Source organism: Sciurus vulgaris, assembly GCF_902686455.1.
Source record: "Sciurus vulgaris genome assembly, chromosome: 11".
NCBI lineage: Eukaryota > Metazoa > Chordata > Mammalia > Rodentia > Sciuridae > Sciurus > Sciurus vulgaris.
Window position 1 is genome coordinate 8,676,128 of NC_136472.1, and position 24,269 is coordinate 8,700,396.

At 50.6% G+C, this 24,269-nt stretch overlaps 3 protein-coding genes across 6 annotated transcripts; 1 reads left to right on the top strand and 2 right to left on the bottom strand.

The window, feature by feature from the left end:
- Positions 1-11: 11 nt before the first annotated feature.
- On the bottom strand, positions 12-15,115 carry VPS51 (VPS51 subunit of GARP complex). The gene is made up of 10 exons (XM_079104052.1): positions 14,781-15,115; positions 14,184-14,313; positions 3,751-3,897; positions 3,455-3,674; positions 2,580-3,297; positions 1,954-2,169; positions 1,554-1,772; positions 1,079-1,200; positions 894-981; positions 12-394 (listed from the first exon to the last, which is right to left on the bottom strand). The coding sequence occupies exons 1-10, from the start codon at positions 15,003-15,005 to the stop codon at positions 134-136; spliced, it is 2,346 nt and encodes a 781-aa protein (XP_078960178.1). The 5' UTR covers positions 15,006-15,115; the 3' UTR covers positions 12-133.
- Positions 15,116-16,597: 1,482 nt separating this feature from the next.
- TMEM262 (transmembrane protein 262) lies at positions 16,598-20,309 on the top strand. Of its 2 annotated transcripts, XM_079105382.1 has the most exons (4): positions 16,598-17,180; positions 18,843-19,882; positions 19,972-20,071; positions 20,178-20,309. In XM_079105382.1, exons 2-4 carry the CDS (start codon positions 19,709-19,711, stop codon positions 20,252-20,254), a joined length of 351 nt encoding a protein of 116 aa, XP_078961508.1. In that variant the 5' UTR covers positions 16,598-17,180; positions 18,843-19,708; the 3' UTR covers positions 20,255-20,309. The 2 variants fall into 2 exon arrangements, with proteins under 2 accessions (XP_078961508.1, XP_078961507.1); XM_079105381.1 differs by lacking the exon at positions 16,598-17,180 and having other exon boundaries at positions 18,561-19,882.
- Positions 20,309-24,249, bottom strand: ZFPL1 (zinc finger protein like 1). 3 transcript variants are annotated; one of them, XM_079105379.1, is made up of 8 exons: positions 24,128-24,249; positions 23,695-23,804; positions 23,272-23,383; positions 21,986-22,179; positions 21,807-21,879; positions 21,587-21,733; positions 21,240-21,357; positions 20,309-20,767 (listed from the first exon to the last, which is right to left on the bottom strand). In XM_079105379.1, exons 2-8 carry the CDS (start codon positions 23,794-23,796, stop codon positions 20,581-20,583), a joined length of 933 nt encoding a protein of 310 aa, XP_078961505.1. In that variant the 5' UTR covers positions 23,797-23,804; positions 24,128-24,249; the 3' UTR covers positions 20,309-20,580. The 3 variants fall into 3 exon arrangements, with proteins under 3 accessions (XP_078961505.1, XP_078961504.1, XP_078961503.1); XM_079105378.1 differs by having other exon boundaries at positions 24,112-24,248; XM_079105377.1 differs by having other exon boundaries at positions 24,093-24,248.
- Between the last annotated feature and the right edge of the window lie 20 nt (positions 24,250-24,269).

A 24,269-nucleotide genomic window follows, 5' to 3' on the forward strand; every position in this document is an offset into this window, starting at 1 on the left:
CGCACGCTAGACAGAGGCGTAAACAGGTTTATTAAGCTGGTCCTGACCCCTGCGTTCGGTGAAGGTCTGTCGCAACGCAAGGCCAGAGCATGGTGTCGAACCGACGGTCACTGCGGCGGCCCATCGGATGGGCCTAGCCGCGCTCGCAAATGACCTCCACAACACTGGGCTCCATGGGCACAGGGTCCGGACAGCGTAGGGCAGCCGAGGCCACCACTTCATCGAGCAGCAGGTGCACAAGCTCCTCATCCGCCACAAAGCGCCACAAATAGAGCTGCAGGAAGTGGCAGTCCACCTGCACCTGCTGCAGCCCGAAGCGTCCAAAGGTGCGCAGCCTTACACATTCCAGTAGCGTCTTCAGACTGATCTTAATGATGCCCGTCAACACTGACACCTGGAGGCAGGGACAAAGGAAGGCACCTGAGTAACTGTAGGTGTTAAGAGGAGGAGCATCCAACTGCTGAGCAGGGGCCAGGGTGACAGAAGGTCCCAGGCAGAAAGTCCCAGGGACATTGTTAGCACCATCATCTGAAGGGGAGGGGACAAGTAGGATCCCGCAATCAGAGGCAGAGATGGGGCCAGTAGGAAATCCATTTATGAAATGAGGGAAAAAAACAGATCCCTGAGCTTGGTCTGGGGTTGGGCAAAGACCAAGGTGTGACCAGGAATCCCTAAGGACCCAGAACTACTGTGGAGACAAAGGCAGAGGCCTCGAGGCCAGCATCCAGGCTGGGGCCATGAAGTGATATGGTAGTACTCTGAACTACCTAGAAACAGTCCTAGAAATAGAGACTGGAGGATCAAGGTCACTCCCAAATGGGCACAGACAGGGTCCTAGGGCTTCCTGGGCTGGTGCAGAGCTGCTCCAGCCAGGCTTCCCTGGGACTTCAGACCTTGTTGAACTCCACAGGGCTGAACACATCGATCCGTTCAGAGAAGAGCTTCTGGATGTTGCTCAAGAGGTTGGTGTCCATTGGAGCACTGCATGAGGAATCAGACAAGCAGTCAAGAGTCCACCCCACACATTGTTCTCGGTCCTCTTTTTTGTACTTCCCTGAAGCATCCCTACCAGCCAGACCTGGGTGTGTAGCTGGGTGCATAGCGGCCCTGCTGCCGAGAGCTGCTGTACACTGAGAAGGTCCTCTTGCTGGAGTCGCTGCTCTGGGCCTTGCGAACACCCTCTTCATACAGGAGCCCCACCTGGGGGTGAAAGAGGTACCACAAGGAGTCCAGGTGCCCTGGAGCCTCAGCAGAGGATGCCCCATTGTCTACTCACTTGTTTCAAGAATCACAGGGTAAATGGTCACCATTTACAGAATCAGTGGAATGGGGCAAAGCAGGACTTAAGAGTCAGTGTGAAACCCAATCTTCAGCATTAGCCCTGCCCCAACTTCCTGGGTGACCCTAGCCCTCTGCTTCCTTGTAGGTGAAATGGGGCTGAGGAATAAGACATGGCTACAGGCATTGCTGGCCCACTTTGTCTCGATCCTGGCAGTGTTGTTCCCCAGTGCCCCCAGCCTGCCAGGGATACGGCAGCCAGCCTGGGGCAGCACCTGCACGTCGATAGCTGTGGTGTCCTCCACAACCCGCTTCATGACAGCACGCACGTTCCGGGGCTCCAGGGTACTCAGCCAGTCCCGCGTCTCCACGCTTTTGCGTAGCATCTGTGATATGACCAGGCCCTGCACCTTCACATAGTGGGTCAGCAGTCGTCGTGCTGTCTCCCTGGCCTCTGCACACAGTGTACTGACAGGTGTCACTGGAGACTGGTCCTGAGCCAGAGAGGCAGAGGACAGAGGCAGTGGGTACTAGGGACAGTTCAGGGGCCACTGCCAGTCAAGAGTTAGGCACAGCCAACACAGGGTGGAGGTTGGGCCTGGCCACAAGGGACTGCCCAGTCTCCTGTGTTTCCAGAACCACCACCCTCTCTCTTCCCATGGGCCAAAAGTTAACCTGCACCAGAAACTGCTCATCCGTGAGAGTGAGGATGTAGGAGATGGTGGCTGTCTCATAGTCCAGACAGAGGCGGGAAAGCAGCAGGAGCAGGGCAGGGGGCGTGGCCCCTCCCTTCTCTCCTGGGCTGTCGCAGAAACTCTGAGCGGTCTGGCACATGGAGCGGATGAAGCCCACGATGAGACCCTCTCGGACACCCTGGCTGCAAAACTCACCCTGTGAGGAAGAAGGGCCCAGATAGACTTCCATTCTTCTAGGCCAGGGCTGTTCCACCCTCTACCCTGGCCCCTCTCCCAGGGACAATTTAATCCTGCATCTCAAGTGCCCAGGAGCAGCTTCTCTCTGGTGTGTGTGTGTGTGTTTGTGTGTGTGTGTGTGTGTGTGTGGCAGTGGCAGAACTAGGCACCCTGGCATTCTCCTCTGCTGTAGCTTAGGCTCTAGGTGCTGAGTCGTCCCCACCCTGGAGAAGGGGGCAGGCATCTAGAGTGCCCCCTAGGGGCAAGGACTGTGTGAGCCGTGGTAACTAGTCCCCAGCTCCCCAATCACCTGTGAATGTGTACTAGTAAAAGGGCATTGGAGAGCCAATTAGCAGAAGGAATAACTAAAGGCCCCTGAGCAGGCCGTACCCGGAAGTAGGGCTTGTTGGAGAAGGACACCTCCTTGGCAGTGAAGAGGTGCACAGCCGCCAGAGAGGCCTTGATGTGGCTCAAGATGGAGCTGGCTACATTGGCCAGCAAGTCGGCGAGGCTGGGGCCTTCTTTCCCAGCCAGGCGAGGAGCAGCAAGCGCCTGTCGCACATCGGTCAAGCAGCCCAGGAAGGCTGCCCGCAGGCTCTGTAGATGATGGCCCAGGCGCTCGCGGGCCACTCGCTCCACTATCTCAGTGGCAGCCTCGGCGAGCCCTGCAGCAGCCAGCAGGGCCCCAGGAGCCCGCAGGCGCCGGTGGAAGCGATCCAGCGCCCGCACCAGCAGCGAGTTGTCACCACCACCTTGCTCCTGGGCCAGTCGCCGCTCCACCAGCACAAAGTATCGGCCGCCCAGCTCCCGGGCGAAGGCTGCCAGCTTCTCAGCACCGGCGGGGCCCTGGGCCGCAAACAGCTCCTGAAAGGCTGCCGCCACCTGGCAGAGGCCACCCACAAAGCCACTGCCACCACGGTCAGTGAACTCTAACACATCAGGCGCAGGAGGTGAGGGCCCCAGCTCGGCCTCCAGGCTGCTCAGCTCCTCTTCAAGTCTCCCGCGCGCATGCGCCAGGAACTCCTCGCACAGCTCCTCAGCGGGCTCGCCCAGGGCCAGCAACAGCTCCACACATTCGGCCTGCTCAGGGGCGCCCGAGCCACCCTCCCTGCAGGGAGGGAATGGCAGTGAGAGGCAGGTCTAGAGCGGCTGGCAGGGTGGGCAGGAGTCAGGGGAGGCACTAGGCAGGGCCACAGCCCGCCAGGGCCCTGGAGGTATGCACTCCGCACTGGCTGGTGGGCAGGGGCTAGGGCCAGGGACCGCACCTGAAGCGCTGTCGCAGCTGCTGAGCCAGGCGGGCCGTGATGACCTGACAGTCGTCCTGGATGGCACGGAAGGAGGGCAGGTGCTGGTACTGCTGCAGCACGGCCCGCGCGCGGCCCTGGTAGCGCACCGCCTGCCCGTAGGCGCCCAGCTCCACGCATTTGGTGAGGCGCGAGGGCAGCTCGAAGAGGAACTGCAGCTTCCGCAGCAGCGCATGTACCCCTGGGGGGCCGGGAGGGCATGTTAGCTCCGCAGCAGAGGACTGCCTGCTGCAGGACCTGCTCGGGATGGAGCCCACCTGCCAGCTTGGTGATGCGCTCGTGGCGGTCCTGTAGTGTGGCGCTGATGCGCGCACTGAAGTCGGTGATCACCGCCATGTTGGTGGCCAGCCGGTCCATCTCGTCCTCCATCTTCCGGAAATCGTTCTTCATCTTCCGGATGGTGTCTAGCAGAGCAAGGGCCCAGAAGAGGGAAAGGGAGATGACCTGGGGGCGGGCGGGTGCAGCTCCCAGCTTGCGATCTGGATCTAAGGCTCTTGCACACACTCATGATTCAGCGTGAAAGGGCTGCCAGGGCTTCTCACAGCACAAATTGGGGGTCATTATGTTAGTGCACCGCCATTTGCACACACGTACCTACTCTGTACCCTTGACTCTCTGCCTTCAGAAGGTGTCTAGATCTTAAGGAGAACTCAAGACAAGCACTGGCTGATGTGGCATTACAACATAGCTCTGCAAAGGCAGGGACCTGTCTGCTCGCTCCCAGGGGCTTCCTCTATGCCCGGTGTGGGAGAAATAAATAGTTGTTCCCTCCGTTCTCCTCCTTCCTAGGCTGCCCGCCCCCCAACCCTTTCACTCATCTTCTGGAACATGGTCTATTTTATTATTTGAAGGGTCCTTTCCATTTTGCCTGAAAGAAACCTGCCTAAGGAAGCTGCGCCTTTTACATCCAAGCCACCTCAGGGCCTGGCCCCTTAATGCTTCTAGATCGTTTCTACCCCACCTCTCTTCAGAACCACACTGCATTTAAGACCATGTGTAATACTCACCCTTGGTGCTACCCACTGCCACTCTCAGTTCCTGATCAGTTTCCCCTCTGGATTCCCTCCTGTTACCTCTTGGTGGACATTGGTGACAAGGACAAGCCCCTGAACACTGACTGGTCACTGACCTCCTCAACCACCTCTTCCTCCCTCTGCCTCATCTGGTCCACACCTCCTTGCCATCACCAGGAACTGCCTCTCCAAAAATCTCAGCTATAATTCTACCAACAACCTGTCCACCCACCAGACAACCCTGTGGTCTCCCTGGAGCCTTGGACACGAGGACCCTGGCACTTGATCACTATTCACAGCGCCCCTCTGACCACTTGAATCCTCTATCGGCATCAGTGTTTGCCAGCCCCTGGCCTCTCTTGCCCCCTCCTTCCATGACTAGTGCAGGTTAAGCCCAACCAGTCACTTATGTAATCTTGTAACCTGAACAGCCAAGAGGGGTCACAAAATCACCCGAACTGTTCTCCCTTGAAATGGCATCACCTCACGTCACTAAGTAGCACTCCAGACTACCCAGCCATCCTCCCAACTCAGAGTGGGTCTGCTTTACCATTTTCCAAAGTAATATTTTCTCTTCAGTTCTCAAGCCTCCAATTCCCTCTCTCCTTCTCTCCCTCGCCCTACTGGGGATTGAACTCGGATACTTCTGCCACTGAGCCACATTCCCCAGTTCTTTTTTTTATTTTGAAACAGGGTTTCCTTGAGTTGCTCAGGGCCTTGCTAAGTTGCTGCAGCTGGCCTTGAACTTGCCATCCTCCTGCCTCAGCCTCCAGAGTCAGATGTGACAGGTGTGTGCCACTGCACCCAGCTTATGCTCGGTAACTCTCTACTGGAGACCCTGCTTCATACCTCGTGGAGAAAACAAAAGCAAACGTCAGCTCCCTTCAGATCTGCAGAATGAACAGCCACCTGTGCACAGTCCCTGCCCTCTGCTCTCCCACCCTGAGCATCTTATGCAGTCTCTTGGCTGCAGCTGTGTGACTGAAGCAGCACTGCCCAAGTTCTGACCACAGCCCTGCCTAAGGACCACCTCACCTCAGTGTGGATACACGAGCACCTCGTGTCCAAAACAAAACTCCTCATGCTTCTTAAACCTGCCTCTCCACTGTTCCATCTTGGCTCCTGGCTCTTTCTGATTCCTATCTTTCCTTCACCTCACATTCGCTCCATCAGCAAGTCAACTGAAGTTGCAATATATGTAAAAGATAACAAAATGAAAACACTGAATTAATAAGGACTATATTCTAAGGATGAAACTGGTATTTTGCTACAAAAATAGAATTTACCAAAATGGTTTCCAGAGAAGTTGCTAAGGAAAGGTGTCCCTACCCTCTGTATGTAGGACCCAGTCCCAGAGGACATGGAGAGTGCTGCTCACTCTAGCACTCCAGCAGAAAAGAAGCTTCCACCTGAACTTGGTAGGGCCAATGCTGATATGAAAACACAACGGAGTACAGAAAAAATGAAAACAACACATTCGTCTTTCTTATGAATGGAGATGTGGGGGTAAATTAGCAAAAGGAATTCAGCAGCTTATTAAAAGAATAACTGATAAAAGATGCTCAAACGGTTTTTGCTTTTGTTCTTTTTTTTTTTTTTTTTTTTTTTTTGGTACCAGGGATTGAACTCAGGGGCACTCGACCACTGAGCCACATCCCCAGCCCTATTTTGTATTTTATTTAGAGACAGGGTCTCACTGAGTTGCTTAGTGCAACTTTGCTGAGGCTGGCTTTGAACTCTCAATCCTCCTGCCTCAGCCTCCCAAGCCTCTGGGATTACAGGCGTGTGCCACGGCTGCCCTTTTAAATTTTTGAGATAGGGTTTCATGAAGCTGCCCAGGCTAACTTAGAATTTACAAGCCTCCCTCCTCAGCCTCCTGGAAGGCGGGGTTACAGCTATGTGCCACCACACCAGGCTGTTCTTTTTATATTCTGAGTATTGCACCTTTATTAGATATACGCTTTGTAAATATTTTCTTCCATTTTTGGGTTGTCCTTTTATTTTTTTCAATAGTGCCATCTGAAACAAGATAATTGTGAGAAGTTCAATTTATCTCTTTTTTTCCCTTGGTTATTTGTGCTTTTGGTATCATATTTAAGAAACCATTGCATAATCCAAGGTCATGAAAATTTACACTTTTCTTCTAAGAGTTTTACATTGTTAGCTCTTATATTAAGGTCTATGATCCATGCTGAGTTAATTTTTATCTGTGATGTGGGATAGGGATCCAACTTCATTCTTTTGCATGTGGACATTTGCTGTCTCAGCATCATATGTTGAAAAAAAACCTATTCTTCATATTGAATGATCTTGGCACCTTTGTTAAAAATTCATTGATCAAAGACGCATTTGTTTCTGGACTCAACTCTATTCAATTGATCTAGATGGCTATCCTATGCCAGTATTTTATCATCTTAATTAGATTGAAGTAAGTTTTGAAACTGGTAAATGTGAGTCTGCAAATTTTGTTCTGCAAGACCATTTGGGCTATCTTGGGTTCCTCACATTTCCTTATTAATTTTTATAATCCTCTTGCCCATTTCTCTCTTTCCAGGCTGTATTCAAACTCCTGGGTCCTTCAGCCTCCTGCACAGCCAGGACTTTGGGAGCACACAATCCCACTCAGCCTCTCCTCTTCTTTTTCAGGGTAGTTTTATTACTGAGTACAGGATTCTTGGTTGGCATCTGTCTTCCTTCCAGCACTTCGTAACGTCATTCCACTGCTTTCCGACTTCCATGGCTTCTAAGAAATCAGCTGTTGATCTCTGGTCTTGTTTTTTGCTGAGCTGGGTGCTGATTTCAGGCCCCAGGCCCAGCTGTTGACGTTGGCTATGATCCCTCCTGCAAGAGGGAGTGCTTCTCTCCTGACACACTAATTTCTCTGTCTTGACTATAACGTGTCCAGGCGTCAATCTTGTAACATTTATTCTACTTGTAGTTTGTTTCTTGGACACACAGATAAATGTTTTTCATCAAAAATGTCAGGGGCTGGAGAGATAGCTCAGTCAGTAGAGTGCCTGCCTTGCAAGCACAGGCCCTGGGTTCGATCCCCAGCACCCCCCCCCCAAAAAAAAAATTCAGCCATTATTTCTTCATATATTCTTTCTCTCCTCTCACTCTCCATCTGACACTTCCAGTGTACATGTTGACACACCAGATCGTGTCCCACCAATCTGTGAGGTTCTACTCAATTTTATCATTTTTACTTTTTATTCTTTTCTTTAAAGAATTTTTGAAGACAGAAACCACACTTTTAAAAAACTTTTAAAAAATATTAGTTAGAAATGGACTTTTGTTTTTATGCAGTGCTGAGACTCGAACCCAGTGCCTTGCATGTGCTAGGCAAGTGCTCTGCCACTGAGCCACAGCCCCGGCCCTTCTTTTTATTCTTCACGTTGGATAATCTCAGTTGACATATATTCAAGTTTGCTGATTCTTCTGCTTGTTCAAATCTGCTGTTGAGCCTTTTTTTTTGGGAGGGAGGGGGTGCTGGGGATCGAACCCAGCGCCTTGTGCTTACAAGGCAAGCACACTACCAACTGAGCTATCTCCCTACCCCTGTTGAGACATTTTAATACAAAACTTTCATTATAGTTATTATACTACATCATTTCTACTTGGTTCTATTTTACATTTATTATTTTTTTATATTCTATATTTGGTGAAACATTATTTTCATATCTTCCTTTAGTTCTTTTAAAATTTTATTTACTTATTTATTGGTACCAGGGATTGAACCCAGGGGTACTTCACACTAGGCCACATCCCCAAACCTTTTAATTTTTTTATTTTGAGACAGGTTCTCACCAAGTTGCTGATGGCCTCACTAAGTTGCTAAGGCTGGCCTTTAACTTTTGATCCTCCTGCCTCAGCCTCCCAAGTTGCTGGGAATAGAGGCGTGCATCAGCTAACTCTTCCTTTACATCTTTGGACATCATTTGCCTTAGCTCTTTTTTTTTTTTTTTTTTTTTTGCAGTGCTGGGGATTGAACCCAGGGCCTTGTGCTTGCAAGGCAGGCACTCTACTAACTGAGCCATATTCCCAGCCCCCTTAGCTCTTTGAATATACCTAAAACAACAGATTTAGGTCTATGTAGTAAATTCAGTGTTTTGACTTCACTGGAGACAGTTTTTATTATTGTTTTTACTGCAACGGGCCATATTTTCTTGTCTCTGCATGTCTCGTAAATTTTTGTTGAAAATGAGACATTTAAAATAATATGACAACTCAGTGAATCAGATTTTCCTCCCTCCTCAGGGTTCACTGTTGCTGCTTGTTGTAGTTGCTGTTTTTGTTTAGTGACTTTTGTGAGTTACTAACCTGATATAATTAGTTTCTGAGTAAATTCCACAAAGTCTGTGTTCTTTGTTGTATATGGTTACTGATATCTTCACTTGATTGGCTTAATGGTCAGCTAATAATTAGACTAAAAATTCCTTAAATTCCTGGAGCCCATAACTCTCCCTGGTTGTGTGTGTATGTATTGGCACCTTAACATGCAGCCAGCCAGGTGGCCTTGGCCTCTACTTCCTGCTCGTACAGAGACTCCAGATAAGCCACAGGGGAGCTTAGGGCACCCTGAGGCCCTTCCTGAGCACACGTACAGCCCAGCAAATGCGTGGCCTTCCTGAGATATGGACATCTAATTTCAGAGCTTTTCCTTTTAGATTTTTTGGTTAGACTATTAGCTAACCCAACTAGTATCCATGAACTTAGGCAATCATACCACTTATCTATAATTGTTTTGTTTTTTTAATTGTAGATGGACATAATACCTTTATTTATTAATTTATTTTCACGCAGTGCTGAGGCTGAACCCAGTGCCTTGCAAATGCTAGGTGAGCTCTCTGCACCGAGCCCCAGTCCCAGCCCCTCTATAACTGTTTTGACAAGCCCCTCCACTTTTTTTTTTTGGGTGCTGGGGATGGAACCCAGGGCCTTGTGCTTGCAAGGCAAGCACTCTACCAACTGAGCCATCTCCCCAGCCCCAAGCTCCCCCTTGAGAGGCCTTTGGCACTAGGCAACCTCTAAGTCAAGTCAAATAATGACAGACCTACAGAGTGAAGTCTTTCAAGGAACCCCAGACAGCCAGGACCAGGAACAATTTTAGTCCCAGCACTTGGGAGGTGAGTGAGGCAGGAGCAGCACGTGAGCTCCTGAGCTGAAGACCAGCCTGGGGAATGCAGTGAGACCCCCATCTCGAAAAGAAGAAAGAAAAAGAAGAAACCACCAGACAGGTCAGATAAGGACAATTCATTGAGTATGTGGTCTGGAAAGGGCTCCATCTCTGTTGTGTTCCGTCCAGGACCAAAACTATGGGCTATGATTTTTCAAGGCTATAGCTCAGTCAGAGAGCAAGCAGTGGGGCTAAGGCAAGTTAAAATATCACAGGGCTGGGTGCACGCCTGTATTCCCAGTGGTTCAGGCGGCTGAGGCAGGAGGATCGCAAGTTCAAAACCAGCCTCAGCAACATAGGGAGGCCCTAAGTAACTAAGTGAGACCCGTCTCTAAATAAAATATGAAAAAGGGCTGGGGATATAGCTCAGTGGTTAAGTGCCCTGGGTTCAATCCCCAGTACTGGGGGTGGGGGGAAAGTCATAGCATTCACTATTCTTACCAAGATTCAGCCATTTTTCTTATTTCCTAGATTATTGCAAACCTTGGTTAATTTCTACAGTTCTAAAGAAGTTGTTTCAGGCTATTGTGGCAATTTTCATTGCTTTTATAGAGGAGAGAGATATCAAATGCATTTACTCCAGCATTTTTGCTCATGTCACTCCAGAATCTCGCCACCTGCTTGTGTAAACGAGGTTGTGCTGGAACACAGCCACGCTCGTTCATCCACACGCCACCCACGGAAGCTATAGGTGACAGTGGTGGAGCTGAATAGATACAACAGACCAGATGGCCCAGAAAGCCACATACTGTGGTCCTTTTCAAAAAAGGTTTGCCATCCCTCCTCCAGTCAAGTGCAGCTCCCTCCACCACCAAACCTGCTGTCCCCAGTGCACTGGAGGACTTCCCAGGGCCTTGTCTAGGCTGTTCCCTCGGCTGGAGTCCTCCTGCCCCCACATCCTCCTGGGGGATCCCACCACTCGCCTCAGCTGTCCCCATCTCAGGAAGGCCTTTCTCGACCACCATTTCTAAACCTGTCTACTCTAATAAATGATCCTGTTTTGTTTTCTTAACGTCTTCATTCACCACCCGCCTCTCTGGAATGCGCGTTCTGAGAGAGCTCGGGATCACCTGTTTGCTGCTATATTCACTTACGCTGAAACGAGAGGCGATTCTTTACATTCAAAGCTCCTGGGGTTGTCAATGTTGCCCCAAGTGCCTGTCAGCCTGCCCATCCCCATCATCCTGGTGCAGGCTCCCAGGATTTCTGGCCTGGACTACAGATATGGCTGCACTCCTGCCTCCTCTCCATCTACTCCTCCCAGTGCAGCTGGAGGGATTTTTTTTTTGGCGGTGGGGGGTGGGGGGCAGCAACAAGGATTGAACCCAGGGGCACTCCACCACTGAGCCACATCCCCAGCCCTATTTTGTCTTTTATTTAGAGTCAGGGTCTCACTGAGTTGCTCAACACCTTGCTTTTTGCAGAGACTGACTTTGAACTCGCCATCCTCCTGCCTCAGCCTCCCAAGCGGCTGGGACTACAGGCCTAAGCGTGCACCACCCTACCCATCTTGGAGGGATCTTTTCAGATCACAACTCTGACCACATGACGCTCTGTCTAAACACATTGCCTCAGCACTCTGTGGATAAAGGAGAAAACCCCTGGTATGTTCTGGAAGGCCTCTAGTGAAGCTCTACACCTACCACCTGCCTGGCCCTGCCCACATTCTTCTTCCCCTTCTGCTAAGGAGGTAAGCACTGGCCCGCCCATCCTCCCCTTGGCAGTGCTAGGGACCTGCTGCCCCGGAGCTACACCCAGCTGGTAGATGAGGGCTCGCTCGTGCTTGGCCACAGGCAGCCCTTCCACCAGCACTGCTCCGGCGGCTCTGAGCTCTCCCCCTGCACACCCTGCCCAGTCCACAAGGACTCCATGCTGCCCTGCTCTCCTGGGTGCTTGATCACGTTTGTCAGTTCCACCATTTCTTGGAATGTTTTCTTCACTCAGCTTCCAAGACAATCATGCTTCTGGCTGTTCAAACCTCTCCAACTGCTCACTCCCTCTGCGGGGTCTTCCTTGTCCTCCTGACTGGACTGTCAGGATGCCTCGGGCTCAGTTCTCAGATCTCTCCTCTCTCCACATTCCCTCCCAGGTCATCCCTCACCTTCTTCCATACACCCTGAGCTCCAGGCTCCTCCTCTAATAGGCACCTCAGCCTGACAGTGCCAAAACTGACCCTTGAATTTTGCTCCCACCACAACTTGCTTCTTTAAAATAAGAAGCATTACCATTCTCCCCAATGGTTTGGGTCCCAAGCCTCCATCACCCTGAATCTTCGTTCTCTCGTGTATCACGTGATTCAATCAATAAATGCCTTAAGACTGACCTTCAGAAAAATCTTGAATCATTCTACTTTTCCACTGTTGACATCCTGGTTTGTGTCACCAGCATGACTGCTACAACAGCCGCCTATAGTCCCTGCCATCCTCACTTCCCTACAGTCCTTTTAATTTGGGGGGGTACTGGGGATTGAACGCAGGGGCACCTTACCACTGAGCTACATCTCCAGCCGCCTTTATTTTTTGAGACAGTCTTGCTAAGTTGCTGAGACTGGCCTCAAACTTGCAATCCTCCTGCCTCAGCCTCCCAAGTTGCTGGAATTATAGGAATGTGCCATCATGCCCAACTCTATAGTCCTTTTTTTTTTTTTTTTCCGTACTATGGATTGAACTCAGGTGTGCTTCACCACTGAGCCACATCCCCAGATGGTTTAAATTTTTATTTTGAAACAGAGTCTCACAAAGTTACTGAGACTGGCCTTGAACCTGTGATCATCTGCCTCAATGTTCCAAGCTGAGATTAAAGGTGTGTGTGTCAATGTGTCTGGCTCTAGTCCCTTTTTTTTTTTTTTTGTAATGTTTGGTTTGGAACTTTATTTTGTTCATTTATTCATATGCTGTGCTGAGAACTGAACCCAGTGTCTCACACAAGCTAGGCAAGCGCTCTACCACTGAGCTATGATCCCAGCCCCATTTTTAACAAAGTGGACAGAAGGGCCCTTTTAAGACATAAGCCAGATCAACAGTTCTTCGCTCTTCCATCTCACTGTAAAAAGCAGGCTCCTTAAAACCACCAGGTCCTTCTATAACCTGATCCCTACCAACCCTCTAGCCCACTAAGCTCACCACACTCCACTGCTGCACTTGGATGCTCCAGATGTGCTTTCTCTTCCAGGCCTGTCTCTCCTGCCCCAACGCCCCCTCCTTTGGCTGGCTCTGTCTCTCAAAGCCCTGCTCAAAGGTCACACCTCAGAATGGCCTTCTCATACTGACCCTCACTAAAGGAGGACTTCCAACATACTTTTTCCTCTTACTCAATTTTTTCTTGAAGCACTTACTACCACCTTTACTTCTGTGTTTACTTATTGTCTGTCTTTTCAACTAGAATGTGGGCTCCAAAAGGCAGGAGCTTTGTCACGTTGGTTCACCGAACCCCAATGTGCAAAATAAATTTTAAAAAAACCTTAAAAAAGGCATTTAGTGTATATTTCCTGAATGAATATAAGACTTCATTGTGTTTATAAATTAACACACCTAATATTCCTAACATCTACTCTGATTTTTTTCCCCTTCTTCTTAGGAAAAAAAAAAGTTTAAATAAGCCAAACCATTGGTATTAAGCAAGAGCTAAGGGTCAAAATATTGTGCATATTCTAATAAATGTAAAAATGTAATGTTTATGAAATGCCTGAGAAATTTCTCAGCACATAAATTATTTTGTTGTGTGTGTGTGTGTGTGTGTGTGTGTGTGTGTATTAATGCTGGCATTAGTAAACAGAGAGGTGCCTATTCATTGATGGACCTGCTTCACATCAGATTAAAAAAAAACAAAACCATGAGTATGTGTTATTACATCCAGCACTGTGACACTAGGAGGGTACCTATGGTACAACAATACCATATTGTGAGAACAACACCCACAGAGGCTCCCAGAACATTCTAGACTGCAGTCAAACCCTTGGGATCTTGTCTCCTGGACTTAAGTATGTGAGGGTCCAAAATTATTACCCAAGTCTGAGGCACAGCTCCTCAAAACAGGAAAGAAGGTAGTGAGGATGATAGCTGAACACTGTCTAGTGCTAGAGACTAAAGAAGACTTTATGTGATCTTGTGTCTCTAATGTCATCAGTTTTCTCTCCTTGCTTAATTAGGGAAGGAGGAAGGAGAGTAAGAAGGAAGGAACAGAAGAACAAGGCCATCCACCTTGAAGCAGGTCTGAAATAGAGACAAAAACTACCACTAATTAAAAGCAAACAAAAAACTCTTCTGAGGCTTCCTTAGTGTTGGGAATTCTTTACATGCTTTATATAAATTCATTTTAAAAATTTCATTTCATCATTTCTCCTCTTTGGTATTAAAACAACCCTCTTGAAGCCCCAGAGGGAGGGAGGCGATAGTGTACTGTCAGGGCAGGACTGGAAACTGGGTCTCCTCCCTCTAAACCCCTGATTCTCCCAGTACAGGAGGAATGAGAGATGCTAGACTCGTGTCCTCGCGGGGATCACCTGTGGCTGAGATGAACTTGTTGTAGTTTTCATAGACCAGGGTCTGCATGTCGCTGTCTAGAGCCCGGATCTGCCGCACCATGTCGGTCTCACTGTCCATCAGCTGGGCCAGGGGGCACTCTCTACGCAACTAGAGAAGTAGGGTGGTTAGTGTTCAGGTCAGAGGGCACTCATGTCCCCCACCCTTGGCCCCAAACGGTAGGATTTCCGTGCAAGAAAACCCTGATCCCGCCCCTGTCACGAATCCCAGGTATGGAGCCTACAAGTGGCATGCCTCAGAGATCACTGGGTTAGACCCGGTTTGGGGTTTGTCAGCACTTGTAACCTTCAGGCTCCGCCTATGCGCAGCCCGGCGGTCAGGGCCTGGGCCACGCCCCCTACCCGAGCCCTACCAGAACCGCAGCCGCGGGACTTCAGACCCCATCACCACCTGAGCCAGTCCCAACCTGCCCACGCTCTGGGGTTCCGGCCGAACCTCGACCCTGGCCAGGGGTCGTTCTCCTCTTATGACCCCTGCTCCCTTCACCCCCACGACAATGTCGGAGGGTTCTGGGGGTCGGAGACATCGGGAGCCTGGACCCCCGACTCCACACACACCTTGTCCAGATACACTTCCGGGTCGAAGTGTGCCCCATTGAGATCAGTCGGGTCCAGGGGGTCCAGCCCCGCGGAGCGGCCAGCCGCCTCCCCTTCCGAGAGTCCGTAGTAAAGCTTCAGCATTCCGTGCGCCTTCCGCCGCCGCTCCGAAGCCTCCGCCTCGGGCCCTTCCGGGGAGTCTCCAGGTCCAGATGCTGGGCCTGGCCCGGCGGCTGTCGCCGCCATCGCTCCAACTGCAGCCCACGGGCGTGAGGATGGAAAGGGAGAACGGAGCAGCACTTCCGGGACCCATAAAGTTGTTGTTGAAACGTGGCAGTCCTTCAGGTGAAATGTCCCCCTGCAGCTCTAGGTCCTTCGAGAGTAGAGTTCCCTCACATCCGGTCCTTCCCGAGTGACGACGGTTCCGGGAGAGCCCTGAGTTCCCCCAGTTTGGAACTGCCTTGGGTTGCTGCTCTCTCGGAAGAGGGCCAGGTCGTGGCTCCCCAATCCTTCATCCCTGCTGGAAAGAGGCACACGGAATATGTGCACAGATAGATTGGACAATCACTGAAATCTGTTCACCTAAATACTCCCTAGGGGACTGCGGGGATTAATGCCTGAACGGTAACCCACACGGTGCAGCTAGCGCAGTGTTTCTGGGACCCAGTCCTGTGATGCATCAGAACTGTTTAGAAGTACCTGTGGCGCGTTAAAAAAAAAAAAGGAGAGAGAGAGAGAGAGAGAGAGAGAGAGAGAGAGAGAGAGAGAGAGAGAGAGAGAGAGAGAGAGAGAGAGAGAGAGAAAGTGAGAAAGTTCTGGCGTGCACATTTGAGAACCTCTATTCCCTCATGCTTAGAACACACCCTGCAGACCGTAAATGATTGACGGGATGTGCCACTGGAGGGTTGGGTAAGGCATGAAGGATGATTCCCAGGTTTCTGCCTTGGAAAAAGGTGCAGCTAATGGCAGCAGAAGCACAGGAGTGGGGAATGACTTGAAGTTCAAATGGGAACATACTGAGTCAGAATGGAAGGAAAGAAAGACTTCATCAGCGTAGCCCTTGAAACATTACTTACCATGGGCTGGGAGTGGGGATGGAATGGAATGGAAAAAAGCCTATTCATTTAATTCTTTGCCAGGGGTCCTGCAGACCAAATGCAGGACACCACCTGTTTTCATAGGTCCTATGAACTACAGTGTTTTTACTTTTTTTTTTTTACCAGGGGATTGAACCCAGGGGCTCTTAACCACTGGGCCACATCCCGGCCCTTTTATTTATTTATTTATTTATTTATTTACTTATTATTTTGAGGCAGGGTCTTGCCAAGTTAAAAAAAAATTTAATGGTTGAAAAAAAAATTTCATAACTTTTGAAAATTACACAAAATTCATACTTCAGTGTCCATAAGTACAGTTTTACGGGAACACAGTCATGATCATTTGTTTATTATTTATGACTTCTTTTGAGTTACAATAGCAGACTCAAACACTTGCCCCAGAGACCTTAAAGCCCACAAAACCTAAAACATTTACTATCTGATCTTTGACAGAAAAAAAAAGTTTGTTGACCTCTGAATCAATGGGATGTTCAGAGACTCTTTTAAAAAACACATTAAGCCAGGTGTGATGGTGCACATCTGTAATCCCAGTGACTTGGGAGGCTGAGGCAGGAGGATTGCAAGTTTGAGGCCAGCTGCAGCAACTTGGTAAGGCCCTAAGCAACTCAGTGAGACCCTGTCTCACGAGAAAAAAAAAAAAAAATAGGGCTGGAGATGTGGTTCAGTGGTCCCTGGGTTCAATTCCTGGTACTGAATTTTTAAAAAAATTAAGCATAAATACATTAGATTTCAGCTTATGAAGCTATATCTATAAACTTAAATAAAGAGTATAAATATTGAGCTCTGTCCCAGCACCCCGCAACACACAAGTTTAGATCTATTCCAAGAAGTTTATAAACTTTTTTTTAAAAAACTGCAGAATAATGTCAGGCAACACTACCCCAAAATTGGAAGAGTACAGCATTTGCTTTTGATGTCATAGTGGGGCACTATTTCACAAGCCCATCTGAGGATTATGCAATTACTCATAGGAATGTACACTTGTTTTTAGTATTTACTATGGAGTTCAGACTCTGAAGTAAAAACTAGATATTGCCCAGGAGAGATGGAAAATATTTATATCCAGTAGCAAAATAAAAGGTAATAAATTTTATTGTCCTGTAGGACATGAACCAATTTTGTATCTAACTCAATAATCATATTTTGTTATATTTTTTGGTGCTGGTGATTGAACCCAGGGGCACTCTACTACTGAGCTAAATCCCCATTGTATTTTTAAATTTTGAGATGGTCTAAGTTGCTGAAACTGGCCTCAGAACATGTGATCCTCCTGCCTCAGCCTCCCAAGTTGCTGGGATTACAGGTATGTACCACAGTGCATGGCTCCAGTAATCATATTTTGACATTCCTCTTTAAATACCTGTCCACATCCAGGTCATCAAGGTGGATTACCATCTTAATAAGGAGGACTCCCCTAATTGATGAGTTCATAAAAGATCTTGGTTACATATTCATCCTATGTTTAGATGTAATGTTTTTATCTCTTCAAAAATCATACTTTGTTAGTACATATGGTATGATTTATTTATTTACTTATTTATTTTTGCAGTGCTGGGGATTGAACCCCGGGTCTTGTGCTTGCAAGGCAAGCACTCTACCAACTGAGCTATCTCCCCAGCCCCATGGTATGATTTTAAAAATTTTTTTTCATCTCGCTGTGATGTCCAGGCTTGTCTTGAACTCGTGTTGAAGTGATCCTCCTGCTTCAGCCTTTTGAGTAGTTGGGACTGGAGGCATGTTATTTTTTTTTTTTAATTATGCATGATAGCTGAGCACAGTGGCACATTCCCATAATCCCAGTGACCTGGAAGGCTGAGTCAGGGGGATAGCAAGATCAAAGCTGGCCCCAGCAACTCAGTGAGGCCCTAAGCAATTTAGCAAGTCTCTGTCTAAAATTATAAAATAAAAAGGGCTGAGCATGTGGCTCAGTGGTTAAGTGGTTCAACATTTGGTATCAGCAAATAAACAAAATCATGCATATATGTGTACATTTAGATGTACAAAGTTCCAAAAGGTGCTGCCTCTTCAAACTGAAGAGGTTACCTCTGTGGGATCAGGGTTCAGGAGGGAAATTGTTATCATCCTCTGTATGCCTGTAGATTATGCTAATCTTTTATAAGAACATATTCATATATTGTTTGGGCTCCTTCTAAAATAGCATTGAACTAGAAACTTCAAATTCCACTTATACTCAAATGAAAACTTATGTGCAATATCTGTCTGAACAATGGGACCATGGACATGTGTTGGGCCATCACCTTTTTACTATAGGACATAGGTTCATGTCCTATAGTAATTTCGTTACTATAATGAAATGCCTGAAGCAGGCTACTTTATAAAAAGAGGTTTATTTTGGATGCTGGAAGTCCACACATGACAGAGCTTCTGGCAAGCCCCCTTCCCCTTGACTGCATCACATCATGTGTGCATCTGTCTGTGTGGTCTCTCTTCTTCATGTAAAGCCTCGAGAATTGTTAAAGGGGTTCTACCCTAATGACCTACCCCAAAGCCTCACCTCTGAACACCAAAGCCTGCTAAAGCTTCTGCCCTTTTAATACCATGAATATGAGGTTTAGGGGATTAAACTCTTGCATGAGTTCAAGAGGGACAAACCATATATTCAAACTCTAGTGGGCTGGGGGTGTGGCACTTGTTTCTCATGTTCAAGGTCCTGGGTAAATGACAGAGCCACATGGTTAGGGAGGGGGTCTGAGGAACTGCTGTGATGGATGACAGATGGGAGCGGGGAGCAAGCGTGATGACGGCTGTGGGTCTAGTCCTACTGCTTGGAGGTGGGAGACCTCAGGTCTTGGCCTGATCTAGAGCCTAACTTCCTGGGCAGGCAGCTGGGCGGGAGACAGCAGGCTGGCGTGCCGGACGCCAGTGCCCTCTCCTGCTTCAGTCCCTGGGAGGTTTTGTGCCCTGACACCATTTCCCGCTCTTCCTCTGGTTTGTTTTGTGGCAGCCCTGGAGTTCTCCCCTCACCTGCATGGAGGAATTGGTTCTTCTGTGCTGTCTGCCCCTGCTGTCACAGCCTCAAGAAGGATGGGATCTGCGTTTCAGAACAGACTCAGTGTGGCTCAATGGCTGCACAAGTCTGAGGAAAACGACCCGTGACTCAGACTGGAGAACAAAGGAAGACTGATGTCGCCAGCCCCGGCACTCCCCTGGGACTCCGGGAACGCAGAGGTGCTGGGCGGGAAGACGCTCTGAGCATCTGAAGACAGGGGGAAGCTGGCCGGCATGGGAGCTAAGGAACAGGAGGGAAGGTGGAGAGCCAGCTGCTCCGAGCTACACCTGGGAGGGCTCGGAGGTCCCCGGACAGCAACAGAGGACATGTCGTCCCTTCTCTTCCCTTAGTTCCACCCCAGCAGGGAGTGGGGCAAACACTTGGAACTGGGGTCCAGCCTGGCACCCTCACCTCGGATGCTTTCCAGCCACCCCAGGGTCCTAATCTCATCTGCCTAAGACTTGCTGTGGACCTGGGACGTGCCCTTCAACTTGACCGTCCCAGGCACTCGTCTGTGGAACGTGCTCACACTGTGGGGATGCACACAGCAGTCAGGGTGGAACCACGGTGGGTGCTGCCCCCGCTGCCCTGCACCTTGTGCCCACTCCTCCCAACTCAGAGCAACCCCAGCCATCCAGGAAGCGCTCTTGTGTTTGCTGGAAGCAGCCTGTGTTCTAGAATTCTGTCCCCTCCAGTGTCCTTCTGGTTCTGGAATCCCACTGCCGTTCCATGGGGAGCCCGAGGTCCTCAGGATTCTGCCGCTCTTCTGGGGTGCTGCTGTCAGGCTCTCACGTCCGACTTGAGTCCACACAGCGGCCAGGATGCGGTGGCGCGACCGCATAGCTGTGTTCTTCTTTCCGCCAGGCTTGATGCTCACCATGACCGCACTGATGCTCTTCTTTATACACCTGGCCGTCTTTGCCAACGACGTGCATAACTTCTGCATCACCCACCACTACGACCACATGAGCTTCCAATACACCATCGTCCTGATGGTAGGCCTGGGGTAGGGGCTCGGGCTGAGGGACTGAGGGAGACCTGCTGACATGTAAGGGGACCACTCTCCCACTGGATGGGCCTACAGTTCTCCCAGGTGATCAGCATCTGCTGGGCTGCCATGGGGTCACTCTACGCGGAGATGACAGATGACAAGTTTCTGCGGTGCTTTGCCCTGACCATCCTGAGTGAGTGGGAGGAGGTGTGCTAAGAGGAGGGGGTGCTTCGGAACCCTAAGATGTGACAAGGAGAGGGCAGGGGTGTGGGGCTGATGAGGGCTCTCTCTTCTGCCAGTGCTCAATGAAGCCATGTTCTTCAACCGCCTGTCCCTGGAGTTTCTGGCCATCCAATACCGGGAAGAGAACCACTGAGGCCTGGGGACTAGGGATGGGGCTGAGGAGGGAGAAGGAAAAGGCTACTTTGGGTGTTTTAATAAAGTCTGCTGTTTATTTGCACCTGTCAGCTCCTTCAAGGGGTGAGGGTGGGAAGCTGGAAACCCAGGGGGAAGTAGGTTAAGATCAATGCTTGACCTACAGGACTCCCGGCCCAGCCTGTAGCCACTCCGGTGGCCTTGGCTTTGGGTCAGGGAGCTCAGTGTCTCAGGCTTGAGGAAGAGGAGCAGAAAAGAGACCCCTGGCCTCCCTGCCTTCCCCCTCAGGATCCCAGGTCCTAGACTGGCCCAGCCACAAGCAAGGGCTCAGGAGGGACCCACACGGATATGAGGGTTCATGAGTGGGTCGAGATTGGGATCGCTGTCAGCCGCAGCCCGGCCCAGGCGAGACATGAGGGCGAGGAGGGCCAGGAAACCCAGAAGCCCCAACAGTAGCAGCAGCCCCGCCCGCTGGAGCAGGGTCAGCGGCCGCTTACGAGACCCAGCCCGGCTCCTGGGGGGAATGAGGGGAGAGTCAGGTCAGGCCCTTGGTCCCTGGCGGCCCCCATGGCACAGAGAAGAGCCTTGGTCACCATTCTCGAGCCTTGGTTTCCTCATCTGTGCCACAGGGATGATCGCCCCTGTACCTGCCACCAAATGGAGTCACTGTGCAGCTCACAGCAGCTGAGGCGCACGACTATGTTCTAGAAACTGGGGTGTCGGGCATGGGGGAGAGTTAAAAGATTGGGTGCTGCTGGAGCAGGAAGGGGCCACAAAGAACCCAAGTCCAGATCTCCTAGGAGGCAAGGACAGCCCCAGAGAGGGGCACACCAAGGTAGCTGCTGTCCAGCTGAGGCCTCTCTGCACAGCCCCTGCACTAGAGACCACCACTGCCCAGAACCAGCCCCTCTGTCATCCATCTCTTCCTCTCCCGGCTTACTTCTCTCCTCCCTTCCTGTCATCCTGCCCCAATCGACCCCGTGTACCTGAGCAACTGGGCCAGCCAGCCCAGGGCTGGTCGGCGGCGATACTTGTCATCGTCACAATCCCCGTGGAGGCCAGGTACCCGGTCATCATCCCGTGTGTCGTACACCTTCCTTGGGGCTGCAGGGATGAAGCCACCAGCATCAACAGACTCAGGGAAACTGGCCCTGTACACGAGGGTCTCCTACCCTCCCCAGCCTGACAGAGCACCTTAGAAGTATGGGGAGGCCATGTCTGTGCTTGGGGTGTGGAAGTGCCACTTTGGGGGAGGCTCTGGGTTCCTAAGTTCCCTCCACCCACACTACCCATGCCCTTTCTGTCCTCTGGCTGGGATAATCCTGTGGCTCACCATGAGTCAAGGGCTCAGTACTGCCCATATGAATGACTGTATGCTGCTCAGGTCGGCTGGGAGAGGCAGGGGGACGGGGGGCCTGGCTGTAGAAGGCTGGGGCAGCGGAAGCACTGTCTATGTCCTCCTGTCCGGGGTGACTGGTGGCTGTGGGTAGGGAGAGAGCTGTCAGTAATGCAGGGAGGCAAAGGCCCAAAAGAAGGTGAAGGCCACCACTTACCATTAAAGCTGGACCAGTCAGAGAAGTCGGAGGAATTGAGGGGCTCCGGCTCTGGGCTCATCACCTCATCAATCTGTAGGAAGGAATTTGGGTCACCAGCCTGCCCTGTGCTGTTCCCACCCACCCATATGGCTAAGGTAAGGCTCAGGGCAAACAAATAGTGAGACAAAGAAACTCACCAGAGGGAGGCCCAGTCCTGCTCGGGCCCAGTTGACTGTGGCTAGCTTCTCTCTCAGTGCAGAGGCCACAGGGCCAGCCAGGTTGGTTGGAGGGAAGATGGGGCCATTGCAGCTGGGGCACTGATAGCCAGCAGGTGCTGTGTTTCGGGGTAGCTGGGCGGCACGTTCATTGAGGCAGGCCCAGTGGAAGAGATCTGAGGGCCCATGATGTAAGGGAGGAGAGACACAGGAACAAGACTCTTTGGGTTCTTAGGCCAGCAACAGCCCCCAGCCCACTGCAGGGATGAATGGATACCTATATGTATGACTAAAGCCTCTCCTTCCCCTCCTCTCTCCGGGTCCATTTCGGCAGTGTTCCCTAAGACTTTGGCCTTCTTGGATACCACCCACCAAGTCAAGGCAGATGCTACAAAACTGCCTCGCCCACAAAGAGGTGGGAATGGGTGGGAAGAAAATGCCACCTACCCTTTCAAGGAGTCCCTTCCAGGCCTGCACTCATCACACCCCTTGAGCTAACAGTGAATCAAGAGTAGTTGCAACAAGGATTCGTAGATACACACATAGGCACACAGATGCACATACACATCTATGGACACAAATACGCCTGTGCTTATGAACTTGTAACCCCAACACAAGCGCCATTCCTTACATCTACACTAGCTCCTGCACGCTCATGTGGCTGCTAACACTCAAGTCCCTCAGCCATGTGTTCTCCTTGTATGTCCACAACACACCTGTGATCATCCACAAGTACTAACGAACATCCATGTAAAGACAATGTACATTAAAGTCTCGCAAGCTACACACACTGTCACATTGAGAAACACACAAACACAACTGTCCTTTTGGCATCAGCTCCTTCAAAAATTGAAGCTGAGGCTCTTACACCAGACCAAAGTCATAACACATATGACTGCTGGCTCCCTCTAGCTAACTTTAATGTGGGAAACTCTTCCTCTGTTTAGTAACAGATCTGAAATATCTGAAAGTTCCATGCTGGTGTGGCTACAGACTGCCACCCCCATAAGTTTGACGGGCTCTTGCTCAACATTCCAAGACTGGTAGGGCAGGAAGCAGTATTAGGAAAAGACATAGGGGCCTAGAAAGGGAAAATGACTTGCCTGAGCTTACACAGCAGGGAAGTAACCTAAAAGGACAGGAATCTGGGGCTCTGGCCTCCCAGTTTTGGGTAATTCATTCTATTCTTTCTGGAGGAGGGCATGTAAACCAGTCACGAAGATGGGCTCTGGGGCTACCCTGATCCCTCCAGGATGACCAAGCCTCACCATAGCAAACGAGGCGGGTTGTCTCTCGGCTGGCCAAGGGTGTGCTGCACAGGCGGCAATTGGGGTTGTAGTCACTATCTTGGAGCCACTGCAGGTAGGACTGGACGATGCACTGGATGGAGTGGGAAAGAGAAGTCACAGTTGGAACCTGGGCTCCAAGACCAACCACTCCAAAGTCCAGCTGCCTCTTTTCTCTCACCACAGAGACACATCCTTATGTTTGTTCAACTAGTAAACATTTATTGAGAGCCTACTGTGTGCCTGACTCTCTTAGGGGATGGGGCTATAGGAGTGAGCAAAATAAACCAAGTCCTTGCCCTTATGGAGCTTACATTCTAGAGCCATGTCCCTTAAGGGTCTGGAGGAAGCCAAAATCCATAGCCCACCCAGAGACCTGGTAAGGCGCTGCTCTCAATACCCCACCTTGGCGTGATTGGCTACCAGGCAGTGCTCGCAGACGTTGACTCGGTGTTCGAAGCAGAACAGATTGGTCACCTTCCTCTTGGGGCACTTGCAAAGTCCCATGACCGACCCTGGGGAAGAAGCCAGGTCGTACTAAGCCGCCACCTGGTTCTCACCAGCCCGGTCCATTTCCACTCAACTCCGCCGACACATCTCGCAAGCACACAAACCCAAATTCCCCATCTGGCTGGTGTCGGTCACGCCCCCTACATAAGTCCCGCCTCCAGCGACCCCTCATTCTTTCTGTAGCCCGCCCCCAGGCAGGCCTCTCCATCGGCTAACCCCTGATACCAGTGGCCCCGCCCCCAAAGTCCCTTTGGGCCCCACCCCTTACTAGCCCCGCCCCTCTCTTTACAGACCCCCCACTCTCGATGTTACTGATCCGCCGCGGCACCGGTCCCGATGTGCGCGAGAGGTGATTCGAGGCGCGGAAGGACCGGGACTGCGCTCTTCGTAGCTCCCGCTCTGCCCTCTTCAGCGCCAGCCGCTCCGATTATCCCTCCGCTGCCACGTCTCTTCCGGGTGCGGCGCGCGCT

Bases quoted from the DNA above. Each gene is read 5' to 3' on its own strand.
- VPS51 (XM_079104052.1), bottom strand. From the start codon at position 15,005: ATGGCGGCGACAGCCGCCGGGCCAGGCCCAGCATCTGGACCTGGAGAC. The intron at 1,201-1,553 runs GTGCTGCCCCAG...TTTCACCCCCAG, and splicing joins CCACAGCTATCGACGTGCAG to GTGGGGCTCCTGTATGAAGA. The intron at 982-1,078 runs GTCTGGCTGGTA...TTCCTCATGCAG, and splicing joins GCACCCAGCTACACACCCAG to TGCTCCAATGGACACCAACC.
- TMEM262 (XM_079105382.1), top strand. From the start codon at position 19,709: ATGCGGTGGCGCGACCGCATAGCTGTGTTCTTCTTTCCGCCAGGCTTG. The intron at 19,883-19,971 runs GTAGGCCTGGGG...ATGGGCCTACAG, and splicing joins AATACACCATCGTCCTGATG to TTCTCCCAGGTGATCAGCAT. The intron at 20,072-20,177 runs GTGAGTGGGAGG...CTCTTCTGCCAG, and splicing joins CTTTGCCCTGACCATCCTGA to TGCTCAATGAAGCCATGTTC.
- ZFPL1 (XM_079105379.1), bottom strand. From the start codon at position 23,796: ATGGGACTTTGCAAGTGCCCCAAGAGGAAGGTGACCAATCTGTTCTGC. The intron at 22,180-23,271 runs GTGAGGCTTGGT...ATGGGCCCTCAG, and splicing joins AACCCGCCTCGTTTGCTATG to ATCTCTTCCACTGGGCCTGC. The intron at 21,880-21,985 runs GTGAGTTTCTTT...TCCTTCCTACAG, and splicing joins CAGGACTGGGCCTCCCTCTG to ATTGATGAGGTGATGAGCCC.